The sequence below is a fragment of the Sarcophilus harrisii genome, chromosome 4 (assembly GCF_902635505.1).
Source record: "Sarcophilus harrisii chromosome 4, mSarHar1.11, whole genome shotgun sequence".
NCBI classification, from domain to species: domain Eukaryota; kingdom Metazoa; phylum Chordata; class Mammalia; order Dasyuromorphia; family Dasyuridae; genus Sarcophilus; species Sarcophilus harrisii.
Genome location: NC_045429.1, coordinates 353367253 through 353389160, shown reverse-complemented (window position 1 = coordinate 353389160; position 21908 = coordinate 353367253). Strand labels below are relative to the sequence as shown.

At 32.2% G+C, this 21908-nt stretch overlaps 1 protein-coding gene across 5 annotated transcripts in view; it reads right to left on the bottom strand.

The window, feature by feature from the left end:
- USP32 (ubiquitin specific peptidase 32) overlaps nucleotides 1-21908 on the bottom strand; it is a 250126-nt gene that overhangs the window by 91108 nt on the left and 137110 nt on the right. For 4 of the 5 annotated variants that reach the window (XM_031966529.1, XM_031966532.1, XM_031966530.1 and 1 more), the window contains exons 6-10: nucleotides 18965-19096; nucleotides 10559-10666; nucleotides 8229-8344; nucleotides 6859-6921; nucleotides 3949-4032 (exon numbers count right to left, since the gene is read on the bottom strand). In XM_031966529.1, coding sequence (XP_031822389.1) covers nucleotides 3949-4032; nucleotides 6859-6921; nucleotides 8229-8344; nucleotides 10559-10666; nucleotides 18965-19096 — 503 coding nt within the window. The remainder of the gene's footprint in view (nucleotides 1-3948; nucleotides 4033-6858; nucleotides 6922-8228; nucleotides 8345-10558; nucleotides 10667-18964; nucleotides 19097-21908) is intronic. The other variant, XM_031966531.1, reaches the window with a different exon arrangement.

Below are 21908 nucleotides of genomic sequence, written 5' to 3'. Positions count from 1 at the left end.
ATGTCGTGACCCAGTTTCTCCAATTGTCTTATTTAGTTATTCTGCCTTAGGTTAACCTTTCCCTCTTAATGTTTGAGATAAAGGTTTTATAGACATTCCTTCTTAATGTTTGACAAGATAAAGGTTTATCCATTTTAGATGTCATTAAAATATCTCTATTCTAATAACCCTCTATTAGGTTATCCCCACCTAGATCCCTCCATTAAGTCATTGTTCTTGTTATTCCATAAAAAGCTCGCTGCCCCAATACACGGGGCTAGACTCTTTGAGATGATAGTCTCGTCTAGCCCTGGGATCAACACGGATCCATTGGTTCCAGTATTTCTCTCCATTTAATAAACTATTGAACTGGTCTCTAATCTCTTGTCTTGCTCAGTTTCTTCGGCATTACAATAATATTTCATAATCCTCATATATCATAACTTAGTCAGCCATTCTCATTTGATGGACATCTCCTCATTTTCCAATTCTTTGCTATCACAAAAATAGCTGCTACAAACATTTTTGAACATGTGGATTCTTTTCCCTTCTTTATAAATTCCTTGGAATACAAACACAAAAAAGATGGCATCTTTTAAGAAATTTCAAGGAAAATTCCTCTGATATTATAAAATCAGAGGGTAAAAAAGACACTGAAAGAATTCACTGATCACCTCCTAAAAGAGATTCTAAAATGGAAACCCCTAGAAATATTAAGAGCCAAATTCAGGTGCTTCCAGTTGAAAAGAAAATATTGCAAGCAGCCAGTAAGAAAAAATTCAAATAACATGGAGACACAGTCAAGATAACAGAAGATATTACAGTTTTTATGTTAAAGAATTGAAGGGTCTGGAAAATTGCCAGAAGGCAAAAGAGCTAGGATTATGATCAAGAATCACCTACATTGCAAAACAGTATAACCCTGTGGGATTAATTAAATAGAGCACTTTCAAGCATAGCTGGTGAAAAGAACAGAGCTGAAAAAAAAAATCTGACTTTCAAATACAATACTCCAGAGAAGACTAAAAAGGAAAGAGAAATCATGAAGGATTCAATAAGGGTTTGTTCTCGTTTTTATAGGGGAAGATGATACTAGTAACTCCTGCAAAATTTCTCAACATTCGGGCAGTGAAGGGTATAATTTGACAGAGGAAAAGACTCTGAGTTGAAAATGATGAGATGGGAAAATGAAAGTTAAAAAAAAAAAATTCGGGCTTGACAAAGAATCAATTAGCAGGGAAAAGGAAAAGGCAAACTAGGGTAATTAATGGTGATTCTAGTGATAGAATATAGCTTCTAGGGGAGACAGCAGTAGGGAGGTTGTTTCCTCCCCTCCCCTGACCCCCCAGATTGCTTCTTTCCTAACAATCTGTCAAGGAATTTAAAGTCTTCTGGCTTTAGAATCAGTGATCCCCAGATACCTCCCCCCCCCACACACACACTTTAGAGTGTTATTGTTCTTTTTTTTTTTTTTTTTTAAATAAATAGCCTTTTATTTACAGGTTATATGTATGGGTAACTTTACAGCATTGAGTGTTATTGTTCTAAAAATCAATAATTGTAAAAAACTTCTGGCCTAGGAATATTATTATATTTCTTCCCTTACACTTTAGGGAAGTGTATTAGGGAAGTATATTAGGGATCCTGTGGCTCTCTGACCTTAAGAGTGCAAATGGTCTAACAATCTATTTGTCAATGATTCCAAAATCTTCTGGCTTTAGGATAGTGCTAGATCTGCTAGTCATTGATAACCAAATTCCTGAAAGCACTCCTCAGTTCTATCCCTAGGTCATAAAATTAGCATATCAATTACATGAAGAACTAGATAAATGTGTCTCCTTGCTCCAGGTTCTTAGCTAAATTCTTTTGGAACTTAGCCTGCTTCAATTGGCCATACAATTCCAATAAACTTTGTCCCTTGATTTGGATATGGGTTCAAGCCTGCAAATCCTCCCCTCCCCCCTCCTCAGACAATTGGAGTTAAGTGACTTGCGCAGGGTCCCAAAGCTAGTAAGTATTGTGTCTGATCAAATTTGAACTCAGGTCCTCTTGACTTCAGGGCTGGTGCTTTATCCACTGTGCCACATAGCTGCTCCAAGCTGCAAATTCTTTTGAGACAACTCGGGACACTGGTCTGTGACCCCAACCTTTTTTGGTATCTTCAACTTCGACACAAGGATTTAGATATATATGTTTTTTTCTAAAGTTAAACCACTTAAGCATCCATAGAATAAAAGCAACTTGGTCATAATGATTAATTTCTTGGTTATATTGCTATTATCTATTTGCTAATATTTACCAAAATTTTTATAATGATTCATTAGTGGAATTAGTCTATAATTCTTTTTGTTTTATGCATTCTTGGTCTGAGAATCAAGACCAAAGCGATCTCCTCAAATGAAAGGCTACCATAGTAAATTTTTTTCAGAAAACTCATTATATATTAAAGAGTGTGAAGATTTAAGCATAGCTGAATTATGTGCTTACTCAGAAAAAGATTAACATCCTGCAAAATGTTTCCACCTAACCGCAATCTTATGTATCTTCAACAACAGCAAAATACAAAAAAAACAAACAAAAAAAAACCCTTCGGAATTAAAAGTAGCAAAACACTTTAAAAGTCTTATTTTCACTGGTAAGGGTACTGCACTCTTCCTTAACATGCAACCTTTTTATAACTTCACATATGTTCTTTTGGAGTTACTGTGACTTAAAAAAATCCTTTTCTGAAACCAACCAGTATATTGTGAGTGAAGAAGAGGAAGACAGAGAAGACTTAGATGAAAAAGCTTTTACATTAAAACAAAGGGGAAGCAGCAAGATGGAAACACCAAAAAGAAAAAAGAAAAGTTTAAATGAGACTTATTTTAAATTAATATTATAGGCTTATGAGATTGGGTTCTAGGTTCTAAATAAAAGATAGTCATTAACTTCCAGGAAGGACTGATTTTGTACTTGTACAATACTACTTTTACGAGTTTTCCAATTACATGTTCTTCAAAGTGTCACACCCTAGATTTAGAGATCTTGAAAAAGTCTCAAAACATGCTGAATTATGAATTGATCCTTAATAAGTACACCATAATGGTATAAACTGGGGGGAAAGAAAGACAAACATTTAGCAAAATATAAATTGGGAAAATAAATGTGATACTTTTATTATGTATTAGACATATGTGTGGTAGAACTAATCATTTTAATGGAACCCATCATTGCTCAATCTTACATGCATGAGAACATAGAGAGGAATGCCAAAATGTTTTATAATATATATGCTCAAGCACATTTCCAAGGAGTGCAGAAAAGTCTTATGCAGAAGATGACTTTCCTGAATTATTATGGAGGCCAAATCTTAGAAATGATGAACCACCATCTGATTCATTATGTTTAATAGAGAAAGAGATTAAGTAAAGATCATAAACACTCAAAAGCCTCACTTGCCTGGATATCTGTTTCTGCCTTGCCCAGACAATCTTTCTTGGACATGTTAATAAGCAGCCAAACTGAAAGAGTCTTCAAGCTGGGATAATCCACTAATGGAAAATATATATCCCTGGCAAAATTAAGAGTTAATGCTATTTATGATCTAGTTTTAAACTAACAGCACTGGGAAAAGGTAATTAGCACAGAAAAGTACAAAAAGTTTCAATTTTAAGTTAGTTAATAGAAAGAGGCTTCATAATGGTTAAGAAAGAAAACTGATTTCAACAGCTTCACTCCAATTTTCTAAATTCTAGGTCATAGTTTTAAGGCATTTTAAAGACATGACATCATAAGGAAACTCAATTCCTTTAGGTGATGAAACTCTTGGTATACTCTTGTACCAAAATGGAAAAGAACTTGAGTTAGGAATTCTATAACAACAGAAAAGACTGAAGACTACTGGGAGTGAACCTTAAACCTCATCCCACTCCCTTGGATTCTCCACCCTCCCTGGTAAGAAAGGTTTCTTATAATGAGCATACATACCTGAAAAAGGAGATTTAAAAACTCATTGGCAAGAACATTCTTTACACTCCAGATCTGATAGTCTTCCAGAGTAAGATGCCCCTTCTGGAAGAGGGATAACACTTAAAATAACTTGTTTTAGAGCATTTTACTTCTTTAAAAAATTTTTATTCATTTTCAACATTACTTTTATAAGATTTAGAATTTCATTTTTTTAATTCCTCCCCCCTCCCTAAAGCTGACAATCAGTCTGATGTAGGTTAATTATTTTACTTTTTAGAAGAGAAATGAAAATTAACGCTAACTTAGAAAATTTTGAATACTCTCATATTTCATTTCTAAACAGTGAATGTTATCTGAAAACTAGCAAAAGTAGGATCAAATTAAAAGTAACATATTATAAGTAAGGAAAGCATATAAACTGTGTCAAAGTAATAAGTAGATATAAAGGCAATTTAACATAGAAAATTTTATTTAAAAAAAAAGACATTTGAAAAGATTTAATAGTGCTTCACCTAAGAAGTCTGAACTTATAATGTTTAAAAAATGAAATTTCTGAGGAAGAACATAATGGATAAAATGTGAGCCTTTGTTACAATAATTATCTTAAAGTTTTGCATAATACAATCCAAAATTTCCTTTCCTAATAGTAGTTATAAGAGTACAGAATCCTTTTAGGCTCTTCAATTATTCAATGCATTCTTGTTATTAAGAAGAAATGGTTACATTTACATGTAACAAACAGAGTAACAGTAACAAAATATATTAAAATCACAGAATTGTATATTTAGACCCTTGGAAATCTAGGGTTTTAAGGGCTTTGGAAGCTATTTAGTCTACTACTAACAGTTTTATAGCTGAATAAACTTATATAAACTTAAATAAACTTATAGCTTGAGGAGGTTAAGTGACTTTACATGGGATAATAAGTTGGAATGACAAGTTTTATTTTTTAATTTTTTAAATTCAATTACTTTATATGTATTCCAAACCCTCTATTTTCCACTACCCCATACCTTAATCATTGATAAGGCAATAAAAACAAAATGCTACAAATATGTACAAACAACAATAACAACAACAAAAACCCAATCCCCAAATAACCATGTCTAAAAACCTCAAAAAGAAAATATGCCTCAATCTGTACTCTAGGTCCATCAGCTCAGTTGTTAAGTGATTTGCACAAAGTCACACAGCTAGTCTATATCTAAATGTCTAAAATATCCAAATGTCTAAAAACAGAATCTGGATCCAGATTATTCTTCTCCAAGTCCATTACTCCTATCTGCTATACCTTTGCATTTATTTTATTTTATTTTTTTTAATGATAGAGATCTTTTATTTCAAAAATTTACAGATACATGCTTAACTTTACTTGTAATAAGCCATGTATCTTTATTTCCTAAAAAGTAAATGCTGTGACTTGTTTGTTGGGTAGTGAAATTTAAATACAAATTTAATTTTAAAAAAAAAATCACTTTCCTATGCCTCATTTTGATTTCTTAGGGTTTGCTAGATACAATATATATAAAATATAGTGAAATTATATCTGAGTTTTTTGATCAAATATTAAATCTGAATATCAAAACAAAACTAGTATTAGTATTAGTAATTGATTCTTGCAATAAGGATGAAAGTTGTAATTTTAAAAATGGGCATGATCTCTCTTTGACACTCTTTGGTTCCATACTTTAGTCTTGAAGCACATAGATCCAGACACAGTGATTATACATATACTGGCACATATATATGGAGTACATTAAGATGTGTAGAATGTGTGGTTATTCCTACTTGCTGGTCAAACACTTCATTTCATTTCATTTCTGAGTAGAAAGGCTAATAATCAAGGATACCTAGCACATATGCCTTATTTCCAATAAGACAATTACACTGAATCAAGCCAAAACTTGAGATAAGCAGATGGCTAGAATACAATGTGCAAAGGAAACAACAAGCCGCAAAGAACACTGACAATAAAAAATAGTGACAACAGTTTTCAGTAGAGGTTAACAACATGGATTCAAATCACATTCCATTTTCATAGCTTTGTAACCTTGGGCAAGTCACTTAATATTATCGGGCATCAAATTTTTTAATCTCTAAAAATGACATTTCTTAATGACATTTCAAGTGCTAGATGCTAGCTCCAAATATTATTTTATGATCCTAATGATATAATCTTAGTTCAAAGAATTGTTTATCTTGGCCTCTTTTAGCAAGTATATATAATGAGCATGACAGAAGAATTATGATGAAAGATAGTGCTAACAAACAAGGATAAAAGAATAATATTCTGATCTATAATGCCTTTAATTCTATTTCAAGCATCCAATTATACTTTTTCCTGAGGGTAGACTACGTGAAAATGCTCATATAGTTAAGAGCTCCTTAGCCACATATTTTAAACATAATCATGAAAACTAAACCATGTGGTATGGTAGATAGCTAGCTGGTCTTGTCCTGACAGAGCATGGAGTTCAAATTCTACTTCCAACTCATATTAGCAGTGAGATCATGGACAAGTCACTTGACCTCTCAATGTTACAGCAACTTTCTAAAACTATACTTTGCAGATTAGTTGCCAATCTACATCAAGGAAAGTAGTTTCTACACTAATGAAATTATAACTCCAGAACAACAACAACAAAAAAATCATAAACTCAGAGATCAAGTAACTTTAGGTAAGTTTTATAAAACTGCCTAAGAGGAGGGGCTGGGGGAAAGGAGGGGAAAATTTAAACACAAGGTTTTCCAAGGATCAATGATGAAAAATTATCCATGCATATGTTTGGAAAATAAAAAACTTTAATAAAAAAAAACAATAAAAACAATCAAAATAAATAATTGAAATTGCTTAAGAGTAACAAAAACAGAAAGGTACCTAAAAAATGTTTTTGGGTGAAAAACAAATTAGTTCTATTAAAAACTCACCTTTGTGGTGTCATGTGCATTTAATATACCTTCTACAATATCTGACAAATTCATGTGCAATTCCTTTAAAAAAACAAACAAACCCAAAAGAGCAATTAAAAACCAGTAAGTAAACAAAAGAAATATGAAAAAATGCTGAATATATACTATTTTGGTCATTTGAGATAACAATTTTAATCTACAATGAACAGATGAACATATTTGCTTTGACAAAAATAACAAATCTCCAATTTGACTCAATAAAGTTATTAAAATTTAAATCACTTTCTTAGCATTATTTGTTCTGATTTCTAGAATGGTTAGCTCAATACACAATTCTATAAGCAAAATATTAGTATGTTTGTTTTTCCAAGACTCCTCCACCATTTCCATCTTTTGTCTTTGGCAATTTTCTTGTGTGAGGTGAAATTTCTAAGTTGTTTGGAATTTCTGTTGTGATCTGGAAGAATCATATTTTGTAGTTAATAATCTTCTTTTAGGAAATGTATATTTCCATTGAACACATCCACTAGGGAATAGCTCTACTGATACAAAAGAATGTACTCCAAAATATTTTTAATAGCCTTTTTTGTAGTAGCCAAGATTTAGAAACACAAAGTAGATGTCAATCAATTGGGGAAAGATTAAAACAAACTTGGTACATAAATAGAATGGAGTATCATCCCTACACTGTAAGAAATAATGAAGATGCAGAATGCAAAGTGAACAGAGAAGAATTAACAAAACAACATACAAGGACTGAAAATCGAAAGAAAAATAGTGAAAAACAAAACAAAAATTCAAAGTAAATGCTATTACTAAGTTTATCCCTGAATGAAGAAACAAGAGAATGAACTTCCTCCCCTTCTTTGTAGAGGTGTTGGATGTTGGTTAGTTTTATTGAAATTATTTTTCCCCTCTATTTTGTTATTGGTGAAGTAGCTCTCTGGGAAAAACGTTTTGGGGAATTAAGATGATTTATAAACAAAACAAAGTCCCAGTTAAAAAAACAAAATCATTGATTAAGTAGTCTATTGACAAGGCACTATGGAAGGTTCTGGGGATTTAAGAACAAAAATAGAAAACTATGTTTCTCCTCAGGAACCTTTATCTCACTAAGATACATAAAACAGAAATAAGTTGAAGATTAAGCTAGAAAATTAACAATTAGGGAAAGATAGAAAAGTATCTCATAGGAGATACTATTTAAGTTGAATCTTGAAGGAAGCTAAGGATTCTAATAGATCTCAGTATGTATTTGATTCTTTTCTTCCCCAATTACATACACTTTGAGAAGTAACCAAACTGATATCATTCCTTAAGTAACTCTCCTTGCTAACCAACTTATGAGGCAAAATTGCCCCAACAGGTTCATAGTATATAGAACTTACAGGGATATCATCCGTACGGTTGTCCTTCCAGACCTCTAAGAGTGCAACAACCATATCTCTTAGTTCAACTCGAGAGAGGACTCCATCACGGTCAACATCGAACACCTTAAAACAAACTAATGAAGAGAAATTGTTAAGTAAGATGAATTATTTTTATACTTCAAAATATAGGGCAAAATACTGGCCATTGTTTCTGGATAATCAAAAGTTTTCAGGCAACCATATCATACTTAAGAGCATGTATATATATATATATATTTATATATATATATACACACACACACACACATACATGCTTTGGGTCAGCAGAAATCATGCTATCTCGCACACAAACAAAATAGGCTATTAAAAATTACAATGTCTCTTCACTCTAATTAGGGCTTCTTTTCCTGTAAGTTGAAATGAAAAGGCTAAGTTGCTTTGAATATATACCATTCTTAGTTCATAATATCATGGAATCATAGATTTAGAGCATGTAGGTTTATTAAAAGTCAATGACTACTATTTCCTCATATTAAAGATGAAGAAACTGAGACCTTGTCTGATGTCAAGCAAATAGGCAATACTGGGATTTGACCTGTCTTGTATGACTTATTACCATGGTATCAGTTTAAGGGTGACATTTCATTTCTAAAAACTTAATAATTCTAAGTTTTAAAAGGTGATTTCATAGGACTTTTTCAGTTTGTTCAGGGGCACCTAATGAAAATGGTCTTTTTAAAGCAAAAAGTAGTACCCTAATCTAGTGTTAAAGACAACTTGAATTCTCAGTTTGCCTCCTGAAAGCAAAATGCTTGTTGTATGGTACTAAATTCCAGTGAGTAATGTTTAATAGCTGCAGCTCTTCACAAAAGTTCAATTGCATTATGCCAAAAAATTCCCAATGATTTACTTTGATTTATTAACTTTCCTTACTACAGCAGGAAAACTTCTTGAAAAAGGATCATGAACTTTCATTGAGAAACAAAGAACTTCACTTTCAACTTTAGATTTCACAAAAATGATCAATCTATCATAATGGTTAAAAGATGGAAAAGATTAATGATATCACTTAAGAGAATTCTGTTTCAGGTTTTAAGTTAATCCCTAAACAATATTTAGCAGAAACAAAACAAAAAACAAACAAAAAAGATCAATTCTCTATTTAAAATAAAACAGACACTTGAATTATTATGACTTAAAAAGAAAAGTTATGTTTTTCAAGTTCCCAGATTATGGAATGATTCTGTTGTTATTGTTGATATTTAAGCTGATATATTGATACGTATGTTGATATGTATATGAGCTGTTTCTAGTTTATGTTACTAGATAAGATCAAAGAACCAAAAAATCCAATACCAGCCATAAGCAACCACTATAAAATTAAACTTTTAGAAAGAGACAGAAAAATAACTACTAAAATATATATGAGTTAATTTAACTAAATGTCAATTGACTGCAGTTTCTTAAAGATATTTATGATTTAATAATATATGCTTGTGAATTTATATTGCAATTGTAATTTGGCTAAACACTGCTAAGTTAAACTTTTTAGTATTCAGTAAAGACAGAGAAAATTGCATTTTGCTAATAAACATTACTGTTAATAAAATACTCATGAATATAAGTGACATGAATATCTCTAAAAATTATTTTGAATCTAATACCAATCCTCCGGATAACTCAAGATACAGTAAACACTATGGAAACTAACAAAGTATCATTCTGTTTGAAAATTTCAAATGTATCAGGATCAATATATTCCCGCCATTTACTTTACTTATTAGGAATCAAAAGTCCTTGAAATTTCAATTTCAACATCAGCAAAGCTCACATAGGAGATGAATTAAAAGCAGTAAACTCGTAAAAATGCAATCATAAACAATAATTGCAAACCATCTATTTTTATTCATGCCATGTGTCATGACAGTTTGCTTTAAGCCTCCACATCAAGAAAAATAAACCATAGGTAGGTATGTTAATAAGAACTCCAGACCTGGAGTCAGGAAAACCTAAGTTCAAATCTAGCCTCAGGCCCTTACTAGCTGCATGACTCAGAAAAAGGAACTTAACCTCTCTGTGCCTTAGTTTCCTTACTTATAAAATCAGGCTAATAATACCTACTTCTCAAGATTGCTGTGAGGATCAAATGAGATAATATCTATAAAGTACTTTGAAAATTTTAAAGTACTATTCTAACTGCTTTATTATTTTTTACTGAAAAGATTCTAATAAACTTCATAAAGTAACTAAAAAATCAAGTATTACTGGAATAATAGTATTAAATCAATCTAATTAAAGTCTTATGGCATTTGCAGTACTGGTTAACAGATGACATTTAGTACACTTACATTTTTGTCTTTCAGCCAGAGGTCCCCTGCAACATGCTGACAACCCACAGGATATCTCTTTAAAGTCTATGTGATTGTCACGATTTTCATCAAAGGCATTAAACAAACCTGAAAGAAAAGAAAGTGTCATAAATGTTGATATTTTCGTATGACATTCATAAACGTCTCCCTTTGCCATAAAACAGGCAAGCTGAAGAACATTTTCTATCAGTTGGGGACATGGATTGCTATAGAGCACAATTTTTTATTTTAAAAGCTTCCTGACACAGTTACACTTACACACACACACACACACACACACACACACACACACACACCACAGTGACAGCAGAAGAGATTAAATCTTAGATGCTTTAGATTCTTTTAGAAAACATTGCCATGGGTGCTACCTCATTAATCTCTCAGATGATATAGTGCCAATATGACTCTATACTTTCTCTATCTTTTTTCTCCTTCCAGGAAATGTCAAATTTCTAATCTTACCTGACAATTTTCTAACAATTCTGTTTTATTCTCACAATCTATTCTGATCTAATCCCACCCCCAAAGACAAGAGATACTTTCATTTTCCGTCATTATTCAACATCCAACAAAGACATTTTCCAATGTAAATTAAAATAGTTTGAGTACTGGACTGGAAAGCAAAAGAATTAATAAACAAAAATTAAAACAAAATATTTATGTGATTAAGTCATTAATAGATAGAGGTAATAAGTTTGGAAATAAACTGAATTTCTAATTTCACAACTGTCACTGGTTCATTGTGATATAAATGAAAATGCTACTTTGGTAGATGAAATTTAGTTGCCGAAAAGAACAGAAAAATTGTCTGTCAGAGAAAATGGCAGTAATCAATCTGTGAAGAAATAAAGTTTCTAAATGCAAATACTAAGGACAAATAGTCTATTTGAGGAAAAGACAGAAAATAATCTTTGAAAGGACTTGTTTGAAGATATAATAACTGAGATAATGAATGGCTAAAAGGCATTGTAGTTCATCAGTTTATTTGTATGTGACTTTTTAAAGTTGGTTGTGTTTTTTTGGTGAGGCAATAAGATTAAGTAACTTGTCAAGGGTCACAGAGCTAGTAAGTATCAAATGTCTGAGGCCGAATTTTATTTCGGGTCTTCCTGACTCAGTGCTATAAGGAAGTACTTATTTGAGATATGTAGAAAGCAGATCAAAAATCAGAAGTTTAAGTAAGGAAGAAAGAAATCATAAGAAGCTAGGGAAAAAAAGGACAAAGATGCTTCCAATTGGAAGATAGCTAACTCATTTATTGGGAGTCTTTTAACTGCTTTGCTAAGAATCTGCTGATTTGAAGAAAGAAATTTATTTCTTTGATAGTTGCAGAAGGGCAAGATCATCTCAGTTTTTCAGCTGCTATGCTAGAAAAAAGAGCTGAATTCTGCAGCTGTAGAGAGCTATCTGGGCTTACTGCTCTCTACCATGATCTACAGTATGAGAGAAAGAAAACTTGGATTTCTCCTCTACAGTTTAAGAAGGAAAAAGAGAAAAGGACAGGAGGAAAAGCCAAATATTTATTTGTTTGATGGTGATCTCTCTTTTTGGAGAGAATGCTTTATCTTGCTAAAAGCTGAACAGAAAAAGCAAAATTCCACTAACTGGAGAGCAGACTGAATTTGTCCACAATACCCAACTGTCAAACTGAGGAGCGCTACAATTTTCTGGCCTAAGTGAATGGCTTATTAAATGCAATGTTGATATGTGTTTTTCCTATAACCAAAAAGTACTTTCTCAGCAATTAGTTAAGGGGGCTTATTACTAGTGGACTTTAAAACAAGAGATTTGCCTAATAGGAGAGCACTAAAAATCAGGAGTAGCTGATAGAGAAATGATCTTTTGAAGTTCAGATTCTTAAAGGAATCAATAAGTTTCCTCATATATGTGTTTTGCAACTCTTCCCTGAAGACATAGAGTGAGACATGTTTATAAAGGAATTGTGATATTCTGATTATTCTTGACTTTGCCTCCTACTTAGCAACTTATGTTTACTTAACTTGTGCTTTAGTGTTCTACTGAGTAAAAAATGGTATTACTACTTTTATCTTATGTAGTAAATATTTTATGTTTAAGAGTCAATGATGGTATGGTTACTGAATCTTCATTTTATGGCAAGGACAATGGTGAGGGCTTAGGAACTACAGTGGCAAACAATGAGTATATTTTCCTCTATCTGCAGCCTTTTCCAACCAAAGTTATCCCTATGATTTTAAAAAACAGTCTGAGTGGGAGCCTGAGGGTCATTGTTGTGGCTGGCTATTCTCTGCGGAAAAACACTCAGATGTTTCAGGGATTGGATAGGCTGGGATAAATGCATTAGCCAAGAGGCAGAGAAAAAGTGGACACCATATTCATGGGCTGCTTATATGGATGGATTCTTAACTATTCCCAGATTACATATGAAAATATGTAGGCAGAGATATAAATATATATACTTTTATATGTAGACATATGTATATATAAACACATATTTCAAATCCAAATTCAAAACAAATATTTCCACAAAAGACCTTTTATGCTTTCCCTTTTTCCTATTCTTTTTTTTTTTTAATTTCACAGGTTGCTATGGCCAAATAATTGGTTATAATGGATACAGGCACTATGAAATGTTTCTGTTCAAGATACGAACCTTTAGAGAGTTTGCTTTGAGATCCAACTAAGCCAGATCACCTCAAAAGCATTTATAGATTTAACTAGAAGGAGAGCAAAAAAGATGCAAGATGAATCAGATATGCCAGTTACTAAAATTACGTACAAAATGGAAATTAGACCACAGTAAAGACATGGACTGTGATTATCACTATTTCTTAAAGACTTGGTTTAACTGATTTTAAACAAAACATAATAGTTGCCACAATAATAAGGTCAAAAGAAGCTAGAAACTACCTAAGATAGCAAAATACATGATCTTCTTGCCAAGCATAAAAACAACGCAGCCAAGGTTGACAATAGTTAAAAAGATAATACAATATAATGGACTCTGAGTTAGGAGAGATTCAGGGTCAAATGCCTTTTCTGACATTTACTGTGTTACATGACTAAAATAACTATTCCATACAATGTAAGATAAGAGCACAGCAAACCTTAGGTGTTATGTAAATGTGAGTCACAAGTAAAAGCACATTTGCAAAAACATTATAGAAGAGGAAAAAGGGAAGTTAACTAAAAACATAGGATTAGCAGATCACAAAACAATGGAGAGACAAATAAGCCTATAAAACACTTGACTTGAGGTCCAATCAAGTCTTTTTATCCTAAAAGTTTTGACAGATGAAGCTGGAAGGAGAACAAAAAGATATAAAATAGAAAAATTCTGTCAGAATTTCTAGAGCAAGTTTTTTTCTCATCACTCATGACAGAGGCATACCTTTTAATTTTAACATCTCAATACCGAATATGCTTAATTAATTGAAAAGTAGAAGTGGTTTCTAATCATATGAAAAATGCTCTAACTCACCATTAATTAGAGAAGAGCAAATTAAGACAACTCTGAGATACCACCTTACATCTTTCAGATTGGCTAGGATAACAGGAAAAAATGATGATTAACTTTGGAGGAAATGTGGGAAAATTGAGACACTAGTGCAATGTTGGTGAAGTGAACTGATACAATCATTCTGGAGAACAGTCTTTGGAACTCTGCCCAAAGAGCTACCAAACTGCATACTCTTTTGTTTAAGCAGTATCACTATTGGGTCTGTATCCCAGAGAGATCATAAAAAAGAGAAAGGGATCCACATGTGAAAAATGTTTGTGACAGCCCTTTTTGTAGTGGCAAGGAACTGGTAACTGAGTGGATGTCCATCAGTGGGAGAGTGGCTCAATAAGTTATGGTATATGAATGTAATGGAATATTATTGTTCTATAAGAAACAATCAGCAGGATGATTTCAGAATGGCCGGGAGAGACTTATATGAACTGATGCTACATGAAGTAAGTAGAACCAAGAGAACAGTATACACAGCAACAAGATTATATGATGATCAACTGTGATGGATGTGGCTCTTTTCAACAATGAGGTGATTCAGGGCAATTCCAATAGATAAATGTGAGAGAGAGCTATCTGCATCCAAAGAGAGGACCATGGGGGAACTGAATGTGGATCACAACATAGTATTTTCACCTTTGTTGTTGTTGTTGTTTTCTCTCTTTTTTTTTCTTTTTGATCTTATTTTTCTTGTGCAGTATGATAAATGTGGAAATATGTTTAGAAGAATCACACGTGTTTAACCTATATTGGACTACTTGCTGTTTAGGGGAGGGAGAAGGAAGGGAAGGAGGGAGAAAATTTTGGAACACAAGGTTTTGCAAGGGTAAAGGTTAGAAACTATCTTTGCATGTATTTTGAAAAATAAAAAGCTATTATTTTTTTTTATAAAAGTATTAATAATATTTAAGAGGATAAAATTGAGAAAAGAACTGACCTGAATGAAAATATACAGAAGGAAACTAGTAATAGTAAAATGACATTTTAAACCACAACTCTAAATGAGTTCACAGATTTTTAAGGTCTCACAGAATGATGACACATGGCAAAACAGGAAAAAAAAATCATGGACAATCCTCCCTCCCCCCACCCACCCACACATATACACAGACACACACACACTTTTAAAAAATAACATCTTTATGACAGGGTTCAGTCATGTATTCAAGATATTATCAATGAAAACACAGGAGAGAAATGGGGGCATTCACAAATGATTAAAGAAGACTAGATTTTTGCCATCATTATTTGTTGATTACAGGAAAGTTTGACTCCAGAGAAAAAGTTTTAAAAACCCTTCAATAAAACTCCCAGGGTTACATTAAAAATTATTTATGATTCTTTTAGAAATGCAACCACATTGACAATTTTATTTAGAGAAGCTTTGATTAATAATATCAAGCAAGGCAAAAAAAACAGAGAGATGTATGCTAGCCAATAGATTTTACACTGTCACTGAAGATCTCTTCTGAATGTTATCCTAAACAGAAAAAAGATTCTCTATATGTGGCAAGATCTTCCAAATGTTCCCGTTTGTGGATAGCATTGTGTTGACTGCATGAAGTCTCAGGCTCCTACAGAAGCCTCTAAAATGGAATCCTAGCAATAATTCACAAAGAGAACAAACAACAAACTAGTGGAAGAACATACTATCATTCCCAGATTGTGATATGCTATTGGATGAACAGTACAATTGAGTTATTCTATCACAATAGTTATTTTTGCACAGGGATTGAAAACAGGAAATGAATTGACCCAATAACTTAAAATGTGGAAAGGAAATGAGTGAATTGATCAGAGAATTATGTTTTTTTTTTCTTTTCTTTTCTTTTTTTTTTATTTAATAGCCTTTTATTTACAGGATATATACATGGGTAACTTTACAGCATTAACAATTGCCAAACAGAGAATTATGTTTTACCTTCAATGATTCTAAACTATTCTTTTACACAATAACTCAATTTCATCATGCCATTTGAGAGAATTTCCAATGATATGATATGCTGAATATGCAGAATCAGTATAATCCCAAATGACTTAAAATAATAGACAACTCAAAGCATATGAATGGCTTAAGGTGAAGCATTATTACCATATTATAAGGACTTACGAAGAATATTACTAAACAAATGAACCACTGTAAGAGAAGACTGCTATTCTTATAGTTCTTATTCTTATATTTAATAGATAGAGAGAGATGCAATAATACTCATTAAATGTTAAAAGTCCTAGAGGAAGGCCTCTATCATATAAAGTGGATCCTCTGTGGAATATTTATAGGATAACAAAAAGGAAACACAAAAAATAAGAAGGCAAAGAGAGGATAGGATTGCAATAAGTGAATATCTGCATTGATTAGATCAGAGATCTATGGAAGCATCAAGAAACTATTATAAAAGAATTAAAGACTGAACTTTCTAAGAATCCAAAAAAAGTTTTTTTTCTTCAAGCATTTGGGAGAAAGACATTCTACAGATAGAAGAAATAACAAAGAATATTGTAAGCTATTTTATATCTTTACAAAGCATTTAAAAATGTATTGTTGTTGAGGCAATTGGGGTTAAATGACTTGCCCAGGATCACACAGGTTGCAAGTAATAAGTGTCTGAGGCTGGATTTGAACTCAAGTCCTCTTGACTTCAAGCTTGGTGCTATATCAACTGTGCCATTTAGCTGCCCTTCTTTTTTTTTTGTTGTTATTATAGTAACTTTTTATTAACAGAACCCATTCCAGGGTAATTTTTTTTACAACATTATCCCTTGCATTCACTTCTGTTCCGATTTTTCCCTCCCACCCTCTACCCCCTCCCCTAGATGGCAAGCAGTCCTATGTATGTTGAATATGTCGTAGTATATCCTAGATACAATGTATGTGTGCAGATCCAAACAGTTTTCTTGTTGCACAGGGAGAATTGGATTCAGAAGGTAAAAATAACCCGGGAAGAAAAACAAAAATGTAAACAGTTTACATTCATTTCCCAGTGTTTTTTCCTTTGGTTGTAGCTGCTTCTGTCCATCATTGATCAATTGAAACTGAATTAGGTCTTTTTGTCAAAGAAATCCACTTCCATCAGATTACATCTTCATACAGTATCGTTGTTGATGTATATAATGATCTCTTGGTTCTGCTCATTTCACTTAGCATCAGCTCATGTAATTCTCTCCAAGCCTCTCTGTATTGATCCTGCTGGTCATTTCTTACAGAACAATAATATTCCATAACATTCATATACCACAATTTACCCAATCATTCTCCACTTGGTGGGCATCCATTAATTTTCCAGTTTCTAGCCACTACAAACAGGGCTGCTACAAACATTTTTAGCTGCCCTTCTTAAAGCTAACCTATCAATCAGACTTGAAATAAGTAGAAATAAATTTAAAAATTTATGGCTCAGATTAGTTAGTATTTCTCATTCTGAGACACTAAATGTATAATTTATATTCACTTGTTCACTGTATTACAAATGTAATAATACCATTTATTGATATGTTAATATCTCAATAGTAAATACTAATATTGTGGAAAATTTTGAGAATAAAATCCCATAAATAACAGTTATAGATTTGAAGCTTGATGGTTGGCTTTTAGTCCTCAAATAAATTTAGCATATCAATATTCTTCATGAGGGTGCAATGATTTGGAATGATTAATTAGGTGATCTCTCTCACATCTACTGAAATATATTTTTTCTCTATTTGAATGATATAATCAGTAGAGTATCCCCCTTTAAAAAAAAATGGCTATGAGAAGAAACAGAATGAATAAGAATTAAAGAATTTATAATGTTAAATCAGTTTAGCTAGTTTGTTTAGATATGAGATATGTTTGTTTATTCTTTTGGAGATAAAGTAAAATATTGTTGTCGAGTAGCAGCTGTGAGGCCAGTGAAACATGATTAAACCAACATAGTCAAAAGACCTGGTTCACATTCTAGATTTGATTTTTACTAGCTTTCTAGCCTAGGCAAAGTCACGTCATCTCTATGAATCTCATTCATAAAATAAAGAAACTGAACTAGATACTAAGATCCCTTAGAACTCAAGCATTCTAAAAATTCTTGTTTCACATTACTGGATTATAAGACAGCAAAATTTGTTGGAAGGGACATGAATCATCAGATCACAGAACTGGAAAGGAGCTCAATGGTAAGCTTAACCAAAATTCTTATATGAAGCATAAATGCCCTTTACAATATCCCCAGTGTTCACTGAACCTCTCTCTACTAAACAGTTGTAATGTCAAGGAACTCACTACTAATCAGGCAATTCATTCCATTTTTGGATATCTGTATTCATCAGAAGTACTTCCTTTTACTTCTACATTTTTCTACATGTAGCTTCTATTCCCTGGGCCTTGTTTTACCCTCCAAGATTCAAGCAAAATGAGCTTAATCTCTCTTGTATATGAAAAAATTTAAATATCTGAAGACAGAGAAAATGTTCTACACAAATCTTATATTCTCTAGACTAAACATCTTCAATCAATGTTTCAAGAGATAATGATAATGGGGCTTAATTTTCAATCCTTTTCACCGTCCTTTCTAAAATGTTTCACCAAGAACTTAACACAATATTCCAGATGTGGTCAGATCAAGGTAAAAAATACAATGAAACTAGCATTTCCATGAGATAGTATAACAATATTATTCTGGTAAATTTTTGATAAAACATTCAAATACTCTTTGTAAACTTAGGGTGGTGAGGGATAGAAGAGAAAATTACACCCTAAAGGATTTAACACATTAACAGACCTTCTCAGTATTACAAAGTATTTAAATAAAAAAACATGCTAAGGAGCATCATGAATGAAGATTGATCTAGGGAATGGGGGTGGGTTGGGAAGAGAAAAATTCAACAAATGGACATTTACAGGCAATGAGAATGGCTCCTACCTTCACTCAGAGATGGATGAATGGGTGGCGAAACCAAAGGGCCAAATGTCTCTAAATCAAAACGGCCAGTCCGGGATTGAGCCTTCAGCAGCCAATAGCGTTTCTCAAGATCAATGATGTCTGATTCTTCCACTGACAGAGGCAAATCAAACAAAAAAGTAAACCAGCTAGGTTTGGTGGCCTGGACAGTCATTTTATTTTGGCAACAAGTTCAAATTAAACATTCTGTTTTCTAACTGTGCTGCTAAAATCAGGTATCTGTATGACTTCAAATTAAATAGGAACAACAACAACAAAAAATCCCATTGAGGGGAAAAATCAAATTCATTATTTTTAAAATGTGAAAAAAAGTGATTTGAGATGACTAACAAAGAAAATAGGCTTAAAAAACAAATAATATAATTGTTAGCATGAGCTATTTAAATAGTCTAAAATTTTTTAAATTGCCTAAAAGATGCAAGAATACAAAAATAATATAAGTATATCTCTCCATTTATAAATTATTTGGCATTTAAACTTCAAAATTAGTAAAATATGTATAATCTTTTAAAAGTTAGAATGAAAAGGTAGAAACAAAGGAAATATCTTTAAAATAAAAATAGCTTGAAATGACAATAGTTCCCTTGTTTATCAATGAATACAGGAGAATAGTCATGAATTAGATTTAGTTATAGTTACATTTTGAAATTAATTTTCTTTTCATTGATAAAAGGAAAAAACCACAAATGCATCTGGGGTCAAACCAAAAAAGTATTAACCCAGTAGCTATTACATGCTAAGAAACATGTTAGGTACAGAAAACCATGGTGATCCCTATCTTCCAGGAGTTTATAATTTACTAAGAAAGGCAAAATGAACACATGTATGACAATATAGCATAGGATACAATTACAATGAAAAATTGTGTGATACAGACCACAAATATTATTGGAGTTCAGAAGAACTGAAAATCAAGACACAAAGCATTTATTAAGTGCTTATTATTGGTTAAAGTATGAAGTTCAAAGAATAAAAATAAAAGCAAGCAGGATACAACAGACCATGCCCTTAAAGAGTTTACATTTTAAAGGGAGAAGACAACACATAAAAAGAAAGAAGGGCAAGCTGCATATGTATCTGTATGCTTATTAAACGGTAGCTAGAAAATGATGTGGGGGATTTCTTCCAGGTAAAATTAAGTGAAAGCTTAGCTACAAGATTCTGACATCTCAGGGGCAAAGTTCAAAGATTCAAATGATGGACAAAGGGGAAATGAGGACAGAAAAAAACATGATTTGAAAATGATGGCCAAGAGTAGCAAAAACTCCATTGAAAAGAACTAGGAATTAAATTATGCCTTTTAAAAGATAGTTTAAAAAGTTAACAGTAACATCAAGTGATGATAACGATATAAATACAGTTGAGAATGAACATGAAATATTTGTGGGAAGTATGCAGGAAGAAAAGATACAAATTGGTTAACATTTTAATAAGGCAAGATAAGCACACTGAAAACTTGAAAGCAACTTGAAAACAAGGGAAGGGTTTGAACATTGTAATAGTCAATAAGAATCTTGTGATAAAAGGGTTTCAAAAGAGATCAATCTAGTATTAATATACAGCAAAATGACTGGCCAGTCAAAAAATTATCACAGTAATCCAAGTGACAGACCTGAAGTAAATTATAGCAACAGGAAGCGAAACAAAAATGATACAGTATATGCCACAAAGGAAATTACTAGCAATGATGAAATTGGCTATTAATTGTCCATGGAGAAATAAAGAAAAGGAATCTGCTTTTCTATTGCTTCCTTTGAAGTTTTTTTATCTAAGATCTTTTCAATCTCTTTCTTTCTGGTGTCTCCCCTGATTCAAATAATATTCTCAAAGTTCTCTTCTCACTTCTAAATACTTTGTTTCTTGCTTGCTTCTCATTCTCTTTCCAACTCAACATGTATGATTCCCAAAATTTTGTTCTTTTTTTCCTTCTCTCTAAATTCTCTCCCCAACCTTAGCTATATAATTCATATGAAAAATCTATTAGTTCAAACCCCCTCTCTATACAAGACAGGAAAATGAAAGTTCTCCAAGGACATAAAGATAGTTGAGAAGATTCATGGCTTTAACTCAGTTCTTCTAACTCCAAATATGGTGTCATATATGAGGATACTTAGAAGGAGTCTATATAGTCAGAGGGCTTACGTGAGTCAATAACGTTGGGATAATCTTCCCCCACATCAAAAACAATGATGGGAAAAGAAAGAGAAATGCACTGGAAAAAGTGTGAAGGAAAAAGTAGAATGGTAAAATTTTCTCATAAGAGAGACACAAAAAAGGGAGAGGATAGGATGGGGAGTGAGCAATGTTTGAATCTCAATGAAATAGATTCAAAGAAGAAAAAATATACATATTCAGTTGGAGACAGAAATCTATCTTAGCCAACATAGTAATAGATACGGAGGTGTGAAACTGTAAAAATAAGAGTAGATTAACAGATTTTTGAGGAGGAACAGGAAAAAAAGAATAAGATAAACAAAAGAAAATAAGATGAAAAACACATCAACCATATCTGTGAATATAAACAGGATGAACTTACTCATAAAACAGAAGTGGAGAGCAAAATGGATTAGAAACTAGAATCCAACAATATACTGTTTACAAAAAACACATTTGAAACAGAAAGACACACAGTCAAAATAAAGAACTGTGAGAAAATCTAATGATTCAGCTAAAGTAAAAATAAAATGACAGGAATATCAATCAGGATCTCAATCAAAGCAAACATAAAAACAGACAATTAAAAGTAATCATGAGAAAAACTACACTTTGCTAAAAAGTAGTAATGAATACAAAAAAAAAAATTTACATTAAATTTCTCTGATCGTTCTCCATTCTCAAATATATATATATATATATATATATATATATAAAATCAACTTAGTCAAACTGATAAAAATAAGAGCCA